Genomic DNA, 15,268 nt, shown 5'->3' with positions numbered 1-15,268 from the left:
TAGGGCAAGTTTTTTTAAGTATTTATTTGAAAGGCAGAGTTGCAGAGAGAGTGAGTAAGAGACAGAGATTGTCTGTCTGCCGGCTCACTCTCCAAACAGCCACAATGGCCAGGGCTGGGCCAGGCAAAATCTAGGAGCCAGGAACTCCATCCAGGTCTCCCCCATGTGTGGCAAGGGTCCCAGCACCTGGGCCATCTTCTACTGCTTTCCCAGGTGCATTAGCAGGGAGCTGGATCAGAAGTGGAGCAGCAGCCGGTTCTCCCAGGTGGCAGCTTAACCTGCTGCTCCACAACACGTGCCACGCGGCAGACTCTGAACCCTGGGATGCAGTCTGTACTCCCAAGTTGTGAGAATCAGGGAAAGCCTGAGGTTAGTACTGTAACCCCTGTAGCTTCATGGGATTCCAGCTCCAGTTTGTGTCTCCCCAACAATAAACAGCAGCTGAAATCTTTGCTCAGCGGTTGCTCATTGGTGGATTCTGGAGATTCTCCCACACATGTAGAGTTCAAGGGGCAGCCAGGGCCAAGGGAGCTTAAAGATGTGCACCCCTTGCTCTATGGCTCATTTTGGAATCACTCCCAAGACTTTGATTCACTCTGACACCCCAGCCTTTGTCTTCTGTCGCCTCAGCTCAATAAGAATGGGGCTTGTAGAAGATGCCCCAAGGGGCCGGCGCTGTGGCACAATAGGTTAACACCCTGGCCTGAAGCACCGGCATCCCATATTTGTGCTGGTTCGGGACCCAGCTGCTCCACTTCCGATCCAGCTCTCTACTATGGCCTGGAATAGCAGGAGAAGATGGCCCAAGTCCTTGGGCCCCTGCACCCACCTGGGCGACCCAGAAGAAGCTGCTGGCTCCTGGCTTCGAATCGGCACAGCTCTGGCCATTGCAGCCATTTGGGGAGTGAACCAGCAGATAGAAGACCTTTTTCTCTGTCTCTCCCTCTCATTGTCTATAACTCTACCTCTCAGATAAATAAATAAAAATCTATTAAAAAGAATGGGGCTTAACTTCTAGCCACCCCATGTCACGAAGTCCAGGGAGGACCCTCAAGAGAAAAGCTGGGTACGTGGAGACGTCACCTAGGATGGTGCCTTTCTTTCACGGGTTGAATCTCTCCCGTTTCTGCCTGCTCTGGCTGCTCTTCAGTGTCTTGCTGTTGTTTTTATAGCTGACCCAGAATCTCTCATCGTCACCCATGGCTGGTTAGTCCAGGGCAGCTATTCCATCCCTGCCAGAACCGGAACTCACTTTTCTGGCCCTTCTTCAACTATCGATGGGTTTTTCAAAGTTGCATTCACCCTTAAAAATTGTAATTTTCAGCCCTTGTTGACATAGCAACTAAGATTTACTCACCTTTGTGGTGAAAGTTGACCTAGTGTAATTTTCCATGAGGGGGCTTCAAAAAGTTATAGAAAACTTGCATTAGTTTTGATTCCAATGTTCTGTAAATTTTTGAAGCCCCCTTGTGTATGGATGCACGTTAACATTACTTATTTAGAAAAAGTAATGAGCATTTGTAGCATTCCCCCTAATTCCTTAAAATTTTCACCAACATTGTCTGGATTTAGCTAGCTTAAATATTTTTAATGTTTATTTTTTCATCTACTTAAAAGGCAGAGTGAAAGAGAAAGAAGGGTGGTGGGGGGAGCTTCCATCTGCTGGTTCTGTCCTCAGATGCCCACAACATCGGAGGCTGGGCCAAGCCAAAACCAGGAGCCCAGAACCCCATCCAGGTCTCCCAAATGGGTGGCAGGCACCCAAGTACTTGAGCCATCATCTGCCTTCTGGGGTGTGCACTAGCAGGAAGCTGGAGCAAAAATGGAGTAGCCGGAACTCAGACCACACACTCCAGTATGGGATGTAGGAGTCATAAGCAGTAGCTTAACCCACTGTGCCTTAATATCCACCTCAACTTATTGAAGTCTTTAAAACCATGTGCCATAGTAATCTCTCTGAAATGTTTGCAAATGTGGTATATGCCATGTACTCTATATCTTAAGATTAACGGCCCTAACTGTAGCCTCCAAATTTGGTGAAAATGTATTCATTATGCAGTAACAAATAGATACTCAGAAGTTGAGAAGTGGGCAGTTGGCATACTAACAAGATGCCAGGTAGAATGTCCCTGTGCCGCATCAGAGTCCAACTCCTGGCTCCAGCTCCTGATCCCAGCTTCCTGTGAATATACACCCTGGGAGGTAACAGGCAACAGGCGATGGCTCAAGTACCTGGGTTCCTGCCACCCACGTGGGAGACCTGGGCTGAGTTCCATACTCTGAGCTTTGGCCCCCAACCGTCACAGGCATTTAGGGAGTGAACTGGCCTATGGGAGCTTGCTCTGTCTCTGTCTCTTGCTCTCTCTCTCTCTCTCTCTCTCCATCTTTATTTCTCTCTGTCTTGCAAATAAATCAGCAAGTATTTTAAAACAGAAGTAGAAGAAGAAGTCATCATCATCAATGACGTTTGTCCGCAGCCCTGTGACATCCATCTGTGTTTAAGGTCACCCCTGGCTGCTCTGCCCTCACACTCATAAATGGGCACCTGAATCTAAGTGAAGGAACAGTTGAGTCAATCATTTATGCGTTTGTAGATATTTTTTGGCAGGGAAAAGAACCTATCCAACTCTCATTGATGTTGATTTCAATTCACAGGTTTTTTGTTATAATCTTGTTTGCTGTCACCATTGTCTGGGTCCCTATTATGAACACGCTCCAGAGCGAAACACTCTATGAATACAAGCAGGCAGTCAGGAGTTACTTGACGCCGCCCATTACTGCCATCTTCCTACTTGCCATCTTTTGCAAGAGAGTCAATGAGAAGGTGGGTGTCGGCACGGCCACCACAGGGGGTGGTGGGAGGGGCTTTGCTTTCACACTGGCATAGGCTTTGCAGGAGTTGCCCTAGGAGGGTGTCTTGCGCTTCCGGAGTTCCCACTGTGGGGTCGTTTGCTCCCTGAGAGATTATTTCCTCCTCGATGGCAAACCTGGTCCAAGCTCCCTCTTGTGCATGGAGGGGAAGGGAGAGCTCTCATTCGCTGTCCTGCCTTTATGATGTAATCCACGCTCACCCATGCCTCAGATGGTGCAAAATGGCCCTGATTCTCCCTCACTCACTCGTATTTGGCTGTACGAAGATTTCCTTCTGTTGCTCATGGATGCATTGTGCTCAGAGACTTCGTCCTGCACAGAAACAGCCTCCTCCCACCTCCCCTCCTGAGGTGATGATTAGTTTGAGCATCCCTTTCAGCCACACTGAAGTTCAAATGAAATCCCAGTTAATGGTTTGATCACTGCATCCTTAAGACTTCGAAAGCACAATTTGCCCAAAAACAAATGTTTGAGTCTTAAACCTTCTTTTGTGAAACAGCGCAGAGCAGCAGAGCCTTCCCCAGGTCCCTGCACGGTGCGGAAGGACGCTGTGACCTAGCGCTGCCTACCTGTGGGCCTTGGCCTCTCCGTGCCAGGTCCCAGCCGCTCCAAACAACCTGTAGTTCCGAGGTCCTTCTGCAGCCACTCCCCACTCCATCGTTTGCATGGACCGTTTGCTTTGCCAGAAATATCTGTTTGCTCCCCCACACCTGGCCAGTGCCTTCTTCCAGACTCATCTCAGGGGCTCCGTTCTCCAGAGCAGGGGTGGAGAACGTTCAGCCCAGGGCAACCACAGGCGAGACTCAAAACTCAATACATCCACAGCATTTTGTGATTTTGTATGGCCTGCAAATGATGTTACAATTACCCAAATGGCCCTTGGCATAAAAACGTCCCCCCTCCCCCGCCCGCCCTCTCTAGACCAACTGGCTGGAGCAGGACCCCTGCTCCTGCTCCGCCCTCTCAGCGGGATTCACTGTAGCCAGGCATGCGCCCCGAGGACGCCAGAGCTGCTGCTCTGCTCCGCTGGAAGGCACATGGGCAAGCCGAGCAGGAGTCAGGGGATTTTGCCTCCCAGGCATGATGCCGGCCTCAGGGTCTGGGAGCCCAGCACCAGGGAAAATGCTGGGGGCAGAGTCTGGTCGTGGGCTTCCTGCCACCACGCCTAAGGCCAGAGAACTCTCCAGGCCTCTCCCCTGCTATGGCCGGGGGCTCCTCATCTGGCTTCTGCCCTTTGCCTTCAGTAAGTGAGTCCTGCCTTCAGGTCCTACCTCGACGTGCTTGCCTATATACAAGGGGCTTTCAAAAGGTTCATGAAAAATGAATGTTGGGCCGGCGCCGCGGCTCACTAGGCTAATCCTCCGCCTAGCGGCGCCGGCACACCGGGTTCTAGTCCCGGTCGGGGCGCCGGATTCTGTCCCGGTTGCCCCTCTTCCAGGCCAGCCCTCTGCTGTGGCCAGGGAGTGCAGTGGAGGATGGCCCAGGTGCTTGGGCCCTGCACCCCATGGGAGACCAGGAAAAGCACCTGGCTCCTGGCTCCTGCCATCAGATCAGCGCGGTGCGCCGGCCGCAGCGCGCCAGCCGCGGCGGCCATTGGAGGGTGAACCAACGGCAAAAGGAAGACCTTTCTCTCTGTCTCTCTCTCTCTCTCACTGTCCACTCTGCCTGTCACAAAAAAAAAAAAAAAATGAATGTTATGGGGAAAAAACTATGCCTGAATTTCAATATTTGGGGCACCAACATAAACGTATCCTTTACTTCCATTTTCCATGAAGGTTTTGACCTCGCACTGTGTCCTCTGTCTCCTCTGCCATCCGTGCCCCTGAGTCAGGCCCAAGACCGGTCCTCACTCTCACAGAGTAGAGGTGCAGGTAATGGAGGTAGAGGGGACAGACAACACCGCTGAGGAGGTTGAGGTTTCTGACAGTCGTGTGGTGCTGTTTGGGAGAGAAGACAGGGAAAGGGCTCTGGTGCAGTGGTTGAAATGCCACGTGCGACACTACCTCCCGTTTCAGAGTGCCTCGTCCCAAGTCCTGGCTCTGCTCGCGATGCCAGCCTCCTGCTAATGTGCACCCCGAGAGGCAGCAGGTGACGGTTCCAACACCTGGGTCCCTGCCAGCCACGCGGGAGACCTGGATTGCATTACCATTAACTAAGGAGGTGGAAAAAGACCTCTCCAAAGAAGTGACCTTGAATCTGAAACATGAAGGGCAAGACAGAAATACCAACATCTGGGGAAGCAGACAGATGGGCAAGGGGGAAGACCCCAGCCAGAAATAGAAGGGCAGGCTGGAGGTGTGGGAAGATGGCCGTGATGACCGGAGGGAGAAGACCAAGGAGATAGAGCCGCTGGGCTGGGCTGGGCTGGGGGTGGGGGCGTTGAGGTCTGATTGTGTTGGACGTGGTGGAACATCATTGGAGGCTTTAGACAAAGGCATGGCATCCCCCAAGGGGAGCCTGGAGAGAGCACTCCAGCTCCTGTGAGCAAGCAGGGGACCAGGCAGGGCCCACCTGCTCCTGAAAAGAGCACAGGCCGGGGTTAGGTCTGGGTTGCCGTGGAGATGGTGGCAAGAGCTGGGATCCCAGATTCCTTTGGGAGGCACAGCCAACAGGATCTGGTGAGAGGCGGGACAAGATGGAAAGGAAGGCAGCAGGGATGGCACCTGAGATTTTGACCTGACCAGCCAGGGAGACAGAGGGGCTACTCAGAGGACTGTGGAATACAAGACTCTTTTTTTTTTTTTTTTTTTTTTTTGACACATTTATTGAGATGCCCGTTCATTATCTCACTCAAGAGTTGTTTTTTTTTTTTCTCAAGGACTTTCTTTTTTTTTTTTTTATCTTTTATTTAATGAATATAAATTTCCAAAGTACGACTCATGGGTTACAATGGCTTCCCCCCCCCATACCGTCCCTCCCACCCACAACCCTCCCCTTTCCCACTCCCTCTCCCCTTCCATTCACATCAAGATTCATTTTCGATTATCTTAATATACAGAAGATCAGCTTAGTATACATTAAGTAAGGATTTCAACAGTTTGCTCCCACACAGAAACATAAAGTGAAAAATAATAGATGATTTTTTTTAAATGATGATGAAATCAGATCAGACCTATTGTCATGTTTAATCCCAGTGAGAGTCAAGTTGGGAATTGATAATTTCTTTCTTTTTTTTTTTTAACAGAAGATCAGTTTAGTGTACATTAAGTAAAGATTTCAATCGTTTGCACCCCCATAGAAACACAAAGTGAAATATACTGTTTGAGTACTCGTTATAGCATTAAGCCTCAGTGTACAGCACATTAAGGACAGAGATCCTACATGAGGAGTAAGTGCACAGTGACTCCTGTTGTTGACTTTACAAATTGACACTCCTGTTTATGGCATCAGTAATCTCCCTATGCACCAGTCATGAGTTTCCAAGGCTATGGAAGCCCCTTGAGTTCTCCGACTCTTATCTTGTTTAGACACGGTCATAGTCAAAGTGGAGGTTCTCTCCTCCCTTCAGAGAAAGGCACCTCCTTCTTTGAAGACCTGTTCTTTCCACTGGGATCTCACTCACAGAGATCTTTTTGCCAGAGTGTCTTGGCTTTCCATGCCTGAAATACTCTCATGGGCTTTTCAGCCAGATCCGAGTGCCTTTAGGGCTGATTCTGAGGCCAGAGTGCTATTTAGGACATCCGCCATTCTATGAGTCTGCTGTCACTCAAGAGTTTTTAAATCCTCTGATTGACCCAAGAGAGTGCAGGCGTCTCAGGCCTGGCATGTCCTCACTGTTGCAAATTCTGCTTCTGTGAGGTCCTGGGATGGCCTCCCCAGGACAAGTTTAAGTTCAGTGGCCTCGTCAGGAGAGTGAGGACGAAGCCAGTCGGTCTCATGGCGTCTCCCTCGCAGGTGACTCTGTGGGCCCCCTTCTTTGGCAGGGTGCCTTCTGGGGGCTGATTTTGGGCACTGTGATGGGCTTCTCTCGACTGCTGGTCGACTTCATCTTCAGCCAGCCCTGGAGCTGCATGCAGAAGAGCAGGTGTCCTGCCTTCCTCTGCGGCGTGCACTACCTCTACTTCAACTTGATCCTCTTGGCGATCAGCCTGCTCAGCATGCTGGTGATCTCCCTGGCCACGGACCCCATTCCCGACAAACACGTGAGTGCTGCTGGGAGCCCAACCCCAGGGTCCCCAGGGTCCCCAGGGTCCCTGCCTTCTCTCTGGATGTGGGCAAGCTGGGGGTGGGACTGGGGCGGGTCAGAAACAGCCCCAGCACACGGAAAGGACCCTGCCTTTAAACACAGAGCTCAATGGACAGCTCTTCAAAGAGCTGCCGATTAGGTATCCATTCAGATTGAGGAATTTGGCTCTGAAAAAAATGCAAAGTTGCCCTGGCAGTCTTGAGGTCACTCACCTCCACGTGTGAATTATTGTAATCCCAGCAGGCCTAGCAGCTGCCCACCTGGAGGGGATTAAGCCAGCGGGAGGGGGAGGGGCAGTGGTACTGGCAGCTGCCCCTGAGTCACAGCTTAGACGCACAGCCAACCTCCCAGCAGGCAGCTGTCCGGCATGGAAGTTTTTTTTGTTTGTTTGTTTGTTTTTTGTTTTTTGTTTTTTTTTTTTTTACAGGCAGAGTGGACAGTGAGAGAGAGAGACAGAGAGCAAGGTCTTCCTTTTGCCGTTGGTTCACCCTCCAATGGCCGCCGCGGCTGGCGCGCTGCGGCCGGCGCACCGCGCTGATCCGATGGCAGAAGCCAGGAGCCAGGTGCTTTTCCTGGTCTCCCATGGGGTGCAGGGCCCAAGCACCTGGGCCATCCTCCACTGCACTCCCTGGCCACAGCAGAGAGCTGGCCTGGAAGAGGGGCAACCGGGACAGAATCCGGCGCCCCGACCGGGACTAGAACCCGGTGTGCCGGCGCCACTAGGCGGAGGATTAGCCTAGTGAGCCGTGGCGCCGGCCCGGCATGGAAGTTTTGAGGCTCTGTTAGAAAGCCTGGGCTTGGCCGGCTCCACGGCTCACTAGGCTATTCCTCCGCCTGTGGTGCCAGCACCCCAGGTTCTAGTCCCAGTCGGGGAGCCGGATTCTGTCCCGGTTGCTCCTCTTCCAGTCCAGCTCTCTGCTGTGGCCCAGGAGTACAGTGGAGGATGGCCCAGGTGCTTGGGTCCTGCACCTGCATGGGAGACCAGGAGGAAGCTCCTGGCTTTGTATCGGCGCAGCATGCTGGCCGCAATGCGCCGGCCATAGCGGCCACTTAGGGGGTGAACCAACGGAAAAAAGGAAGACCTCTCTCTCTCTCTCTCCCACTCTCTCTCCCACTCTCTCTCTCACTGTCTAAAACAAACAGAAAGCGTGGGCTCAGGGAAGTTGGGTATCTCACCCAAGGTAACAAAACTAGTGGACCTGACCGTAACCTGGCTCTGAAGCCCCACTGTGTCACCTACTCCCACACCTTAGCAGGACAGGGAGTTCCCACCCCACCCCACCCCCACAGACAGCAGCAAGAAGGAGGGTCCTGGAAGTCTATCTGAAGTTGGGGAGTCTCCTCAGAGGCATGGGTATGCAAGGGCTGGGTGCCTTTTCTACAGTGTTGCCCTGGATCTGATCAAAGTTGGGATTCCATCATCAAGGCCAAATCTCAGGGGCAGGGAAACTTGGAAGACTGCCAGCCTCGGGGCTCCCAGCCCCCCAGTAGACTTTGGGTTTCCCCTCTGGCCACTCTCTGTGCCCGGCTTCTATTTAGCTGTTGGAAGAAGGGCAGAGTGAGTAGGGAGAAGTGGTGGATGCTCACGCCCTACTGTGATTGGTCCCTGCCTTGGCAACCACAGTGCAAGGGGGTCTTCCCTGCTCCCAGCACCTTGAGATGCTAGGAGTAGGTAGCTGGCTTTTGTGTTCTGTTGCTCAGGGTCTCTGAGTTTCAGATCATCTTCCTTTCCTGCTGCTCGCATCATCTCAACCTTGTGCCCGTGCCTTTTCTCACTTAGCCGAGTGTGTTTTGAGCCACTCCCAGCTGCCTAGCAGCCGCCAGTTTCCTAAAAATGCATGGTGGCTGCCGAGAGGGAGGGGGACATGAGAGGGAAAGTAGCATCCATGGGCCAGTGACCATGTGCCAGGCACCACAAACCCCATCCTGGGGCCAGGTGCATCCACCCTGAGCTGAGCCACAGCCCTCTCTGGGGTCCAGTAGAGGCTTCTAGAATGTCTGAAGCTCTGGGTCCACCCTACCATGCTCCTCCCAACAACAGCCACCCCCCACCATGCCACCAGAAGTAGATAGGGCGAGGGGTACTTCTGCCTGAAAGGGTGCGTGTTCCTAGAGCCTCACAAGGGAAGGAGCCCCAAGCTCAATGGCCTCCAACTCCTTGCTTTACCCTGAAGGACAGTGAGGCCCAGATGGGTTGAGTCACCCTTTGCCAAAGGCACACAGCCACACGGTACCAGAGCCAGGACTGAAACCCAGACTTCCTGGCTCCTCCACTTTCCCATTCCACATTCCTCCCACCTTCTGTTAGAGTCCCACAGCCAGATCTCCTCCCAATCCATGGGGGCCCTGGTGCCCAGCCTCTGCTGGTCCCGCCTGGTGGTGACACACCCTTGCTCTCCCCCAGCTCCACCGGCTCTGCTGGAGTTTGCGCAACAGCCAGGAGGAAAGGGTGGATCTGAAGGTGGAAATGCGATGGAAGAGACTCTCCAAGTCCCCGCCGCAGCCTGGTGAGAAGGAAGAGCCGTGGCCTGGGAGGGGCCCTGCGTGGAGCATGGCGGGTGACATGGCCTGCACCCCCAAAATACGCTCTTATAGGCAGAGTCCCTGTCTTTCATTTTCCCTACGGTACCTCCTGAGATGGTGACTCCAAGAGCATATCTTGGGCGGGAGGGAGGGCCAGCAGACATGCTGGCAGGCCCCTGGGGGTCTGAGATAGGGAGAGGGGACGCAAGGTCGAAGCTGGAGCCAGAGGACCCCAGGTGATGAGCAGGAGGCAGCAGAGGCAAAGACAGCAGCAGTGCTGAGCATCACAGAAACTTTCCCAGGGGCAGGGGTGGTCCACTGAGGCGAATGTTAATGGGCAGAGAGAGGTGAGGCCTGAGAACCAACCCTCACAGACGCTGTGCTGTGCCTCCTGCAGAGCCAGCTGGAGGAGAGGCCAGTGGCACAGGAATTCAAATCCAGAGGGCTCCTTGGAGAGGGCAGGAAGGAATGGGGAGAGAGAGAAAAGCAGCCCCACCTAAGACAGCACCAGAGTCTGGGAGCAAACTGGGTCTCAATCTGAACAGGAAGGCAGAGAGGGTTCCATGGGGAGGCGGAGGCCCTGGGGCCTCCAGAGGGCCAGGAGGGAGCTTTTGGCAGCTGGGGTCAGAAGGGAGCGTTCAGGGCCACCAGGGAGGTGACCTGTACTGATTGGGCCCTGACGCACATGGGGATAAATACGATAATGAGATTAGCCTGAGTCCCCGGCAGAGGTGGGGATGAGCCTGAGAGTCTGGTGGGGGAGGGAAGGTAGCAAAGGGCCTGGCTGAGAAGAGCAGGGTCTGGGGCCCCCTCTCTGCACCTGCCTGGAAGGTGCTCAGGGCACCCTCCTGACACCTGCAGATGGAAGTGTGCGTCTGGCTCCCAGTGCCCGTTGTTCACCCTTCTCCTAGAGTGGGGTGTAAATTGACTGTGGGTGCTCACGATATTCCAGGACTGCCAAAATTATAGCCCATGTGATAGGTACAATTACTAATCCCATTTTAGAAGAGCAGAAACCAAGGCATTGGGTAGTCATGTATTGGCCCCAGGCCTTGTATGTCACCAGTAATGGTCAGCTGGGATTTGCACACAGGCGGTCTAACCCCTGGGCCAGCCAGCTGCCTGTCACACAGCCTGGGCTGTTTGGGTAACAGCTGTGCCTTGGGACTTGCCACTGAATGACCAGTGCCTCTCCCAGAATCCTCTTGTGTCCTGGAAGTTACATGACAGTATGATACAGTGACATGGGCACTTGAGACCAGAAGCAAGAGTCTGATGGCCAGGACTTCTCAGTCCTGACGTCAAATGTCTGTCCCCAGCTGATGGGTTCCAGCTCCCTGATGCCTCTCAGCCAGACTTCTGGGACTGAGACATAGGCGATGGCGCCATGCACACCACAGGGAGCCCGCTCTGACTGACAGGAGGAAACCATTCCCAGGAACACTCTGGGGTCACATTCCAGGCGCTGACTGGGCCCAGGCTGCTGTACCGGAGCTGGCCATGGTGCTGACAGCAGGCCCCAAGGGCAAGCCAGCGCCTACCTCCCGGGCAGCCGCAGGAGTAACAATCAGGCCTGTGGTTAGGCATTTTCAGTCTTTGACTCAGGGAAATGAATGGCCACCTTGGGATTCCAAATTCTTTCAAGGGCCCAGGGATGGCCTTACTCGGGGCCAACCAGTGGGACTGGTAGGTGCCTGGAAAAGACACTCCTTGAGAGGTTGCCAGCGAGAGCAGTGTCTGGTTCTGTGGGTGTAGGGACTCTGTGGGTGTAGGGCTGCCCAGAGGAGCTGCAGAGAGGGAAGCTCCCAGGGAGGGCCCCAGAGACACCACCTCCACTGCTCCATCGAGGGGTGTGGCTCAGCTCAGAGCACTACAGCCCCGAACATCCCACAGTGTGGCCCAGGCCCCTCATTCCCCACTGTCTGTCACATGTCAGCATCTTTCACGCAAGGATGGAGTCTGTGGGCTTTACACAAGACTTGCTGCCGGGAGGTGACAGCCTGAAGGTCCTCCTCCTGACCATCGCCCCTCCCCTCTGTTCCAGAGATGTTCAAGGAGGGCCACTCCTGCATCTGGAGGACTTGGACCCTGTTCTGTGGCCTGGACCCCCAACCAGGCCCCAAGCTGGCCCCAGAAAAGGTGAAGGAGGAGGCTGTGCAGCAGAGGGACCTGTCGCTGGAAGGGGCAGAGGGGCTGGCCCCAGGAGAGGCAGCCAGGAGGTCAGAAGATGCAAAGGGGGGTGGCAGGTGGCCAAAGTCCCTGGTGAAGTGGGTGCTCAATGGCCTCTTGTTCAGCTTGATCACACTTGTGGTTGCCGGCTTCATCTACTATGCCTGAGGCCGCTGTGGCCCAGGGCAGCTGGGAGGGCAGGCAGAGCTGCCCCAGGTTCCAGGGTCCCTGGCATGAAGGGGGTCTAGCATTTCCTCTGGGAATGCCCAAGGACATGGGGCCAAGAATGGCTGTAATGAGAACACTCCCTCAGTGTCAGATGTCAAGTGCCACTAGCCACAAGGCCTGTGTGCCGGGCAGGACAGAGTGAAGTCCATTTGCGATGATATACTATGCAAATGAGAACAGCTGTTCCTTTGCAGAATGAGTCATTTTCTCCAAATGTTTCTCCTGCATAAACACTGACTTTCACTTTAAATTTAATTTTGGCTTTTTATCTCTAGATATATTTGGGGTTTTTGCTTGTGTTTACTTGACTCTCACCATCTCTCTCCAACCTCTGTCACTTTGTTCTTCGTTCGTTTTTGAAGGTACGGTCCTGCTGGCAAAGACGTTGTACTGTACAAGCCCTGCCCTGCCCCCTGTGCCACCCCATCAGGGGATGTCAGCCACAGGTGCTATGAGTGCTGATGACCACACAGGCCATGGAGCCACAGCCTGGACCAGGCACAACGGGCTTCCCACAGCTCAGCATGGGCGGGGGACGGGGGCGGGCACCTGCCACACATGGGTACAGGCTTGGTCTGTCTGTGGCGAGGACGGCCACTCTATAGGGATTCCCTAAACCTCCCCTTCCTCCTCCTTATTCTCAGGCCAGAATACATATCTGTGTCTTTAGGAGAAGTTTCCCACACCCTGACGTGGTGTGGGGGCAGCCTAGCCAGCACCATGCAAAGCACCCTGAAGGCTCCTCGAGGACCTGCCCTCACCTCTCTTTCAACCTCATGTGACAGTTTCGAGGGCCCACTCTATGCCAGCCACTGTGTTGCGCTCCAGGAAAACAGCTATGCGTGGAGCACAGGGACCTGCTCTGAGGGCATGCAGTCAAGGGAGAGACACTAATAGCTGGCGTCTCGCACGCCCTGCTGTTCTTGTACCAGGGCAAGTGCATTATCACGTTCAAGCCATAGAACCACCCTTGGGGGAGGATTAGGGTTAAACACATTTCACAAGGGAAGAGACTGGAGGGTGGGCATGAGGCCCCACTCTTGCCTGTCATGCAGTGTGTGTGCTGCAGGAGCGCCCAGCAGGGGATCACAGAGGGGATAGCACGTCGGAAGACATGGGCTGGGGCTCAAGGCATGTCACATATATGGGAGGACAGTCGGGGTTTTTCCATTGCCTTAGGATCCTAAGTGTCCAAGAGTGGATGCAGGGAGGTGATGGGATGAGATTTGCCAGGATGCTGCTGGGAAGACAAGGAGACTGTTCAGGAGACTGCTAGAGCATGCAGGCAAGTTAGTGACAGAGAGGCAAAGAGAAGAGCCTTTTGCAGGGAGGGCCCCAGGGTGACTGGCTTGAGCATGTGGAGACTGGCCACACTGGGGGAAGGTCTCTGTTTCCCGTGTGTTGGGTCTCAGCTGCATGCCGTTATTTATTACCATTTTGGTAGCACTCGGTCTTCTGATCCATGAACATGGGCTATCTTTCCTTTTCTTTTGGTCTTTACAATGCTTTGTTTTTCAGAGCCAAAGTATTGCCCTTCTTTTTTTTTAACTTTTATTTAATGAATATAGATTTCCAAAGTACAGTTTATGGACTACATTGGCTTCCCCCCCCCAATGACTTCCCTCCCACCAGCAACCCTCCCCTTTCCCGCTCTCTTTCCCCTTCCATTCATATCAAGATTCATTTTCAATTTTCTATATATACAGAAGATCAGTTTAGTATACATTAAGTAAATATTTCAATCGTTTGCACCCACATAGAAACACCAAGTGAAAAATACTGTTTGAGTACTCATTATAGCATTAAATCTCAATGTATAGCACATTAAGGACAGAGATCCTACATGAGGAGTAAGTGCACAGTGACTCCTGTTGTTGACTTTACAAAATGACACTCCTGTTTATGGCATCAGTAATCTCCCTATGCTCCAGTCATGAATTTCCAAGGCTATGGTCTTGCCCTTCTTTTGTCAATTTTATTTCTAAGTGTTTTTGTTCTTTTTGATGCTACCATAAGTGAAATTTTCTTTCTTTTTAAAAAAAATATTTATTTATTTATTTATTTATTTATTTGAAAGGCAGAGTTACAGAGAGGCAGAGGCAGAGAGAGAGTCTTCCATCCACTGGTTCACTCCCCCAGATGGCTGCAAATAACTGGAGCTACACTGAGCAGAAGCCAGGAGCCAGGAGATTCTTTCAGGTCTCCCATGTAGGTGCAGGAACCCAAAGACTTGGGCCATCTTCTACTGCTTTCCCAGGCCACACCAGAGAGGTGGATCAGAAGTGGAGCAGCCAGGACTCATATGGGATGCTGGTACTGCAGACCAGGGCTTTAACCCACTGTGCTACAGCACCGGCCCCAAAATTGTTTTCTTAATTTTATTTTTGGGTGGTTCGTCGGTAGCATATACACAGTTGATTTTTGTATTGCGACCTTGTGTCTTGCAACATTGCTGAACTTGTTCTAACTAGTTCTCATGGTTTTTAAGTGCATATCCTTGAGATCTTTTCTTAGGTAAGATCATGAAATCTGTAAACAGAGACAGTTCACACCTTTCTTTCTGATCTGAAAGCCTTTTATTTCTGCATCTAGAACCTCCAAAATGTGGTTGAGCAGAAATGGCAAGACATCCTTGCCTTGTTCCTGATCTCTGGGAGAAAGCAGTCAATTTTTCATCATAAAATATGTGTTGCCAGCTGTGAGTTTTTGCAGTTTTTAAAATCATGTTGAGGAAGTTCCCATCTATTCCTAGTTTGCTGAGTGTTTTTAATCAGGAATGGGAGTTGAATTTTTGTGGAATGCTTTACATCTTTTTTAAGATTTATTTATTTACTTATTTATTTATTTATTTGAAAGGTGGGGCAGACAGAGATCTTTCATCTGCTTGTTCACTCCCCAGATGGCCACAACAGCCAGGGCTGAACCAGGCCAAACCCAGGAGCCAGGAGCCCCATCTAGGTCTCCCACATGTGTGGCAGGGGCCCAAACACTTAGGCCACCTTCTGCTGCTTTTCCCAGGCCATCAGCAGGGAGCTGGGTGGGAAAGGGAGCAGCAAACCAGCACCTGTATGGGATGCCAGCGTTGCAAGTAGCGGCTTTACCTGCTATTCCACAAAGCCTGTCTGCATCTGTTAAGATGATCTTGTGGGGGCCGGTGCTACAGGTAAAGCCGCAGCCTGCAGTGTGGCATCCCATGTGGGCACCAGTTCGAATCTCAGCTGTTCCTCTCCCAATCCAGTTCTCTGCTATGGACTGGGAGGGCAGTGGAAGATGGCCCAAGTCCTTGGGCCC

The 15,268-nt window shown here is 52.6% G+C and overlaps 1 protein-coding gene across 5 annotated transcripts in view; it reads left to right on the top strand.

Annotated features, from left to right (window-relative positions):
- LOC100338951 (sodium/glucose cotransporter 1) overlaps window positions 1–14,856 on the top strand; it is a 71,809-nt gene extending 56,953 nt beyond the window's left edge. For all 5 annotated transcript variants that reach the window (XM_070065727.1, XM_070065728.1, XM_051837134.2 and 2 more), the window contains 4 exons: window positions 2,656–2,824; window positions 6,795–7,013; window positions 9,462–9,564; window positions 11,625–14,856. In XM_070065727.1, coding sequence (XP_069921828.1) covers window positions 2,656–2,824; window positions 6,795–7,013; window positions 9,462–9,564; window positions 11,625–11,917 — 784 coding nt within the window. In that variant the 3' untranslated portion in view covers window positions 11,918–14,856. The remainder of the gene's footprint in view (window positions 1–2,655; window positions 2,825–6,794; window positions 7,014–9,461; window positions 9,565–11,624) is intronic.
- Window positions 14,857–15,268: the final 412 nt, after the last annotated feature.

The sequence above is a fragment of the Oryctolagus cuniculus genome, chromosome 21 (assembly GCF_964237555.1).
Source record: "Oryctolagus cuniculus chromosome 21, mOryCun1.1, whole genome shotgun sequence".
NCBI lineage: Eukaryota > Metazoa > Chordata > Mammalia > Lagomorpha > Leporidae > Oryctolagus > Oryctolagus cuniculus.
The sequence above is the reverse complement of the archived record's forward strand: the minus strand, read 5'-3'. Positions and strand labels throughout refer to the sequence as shown.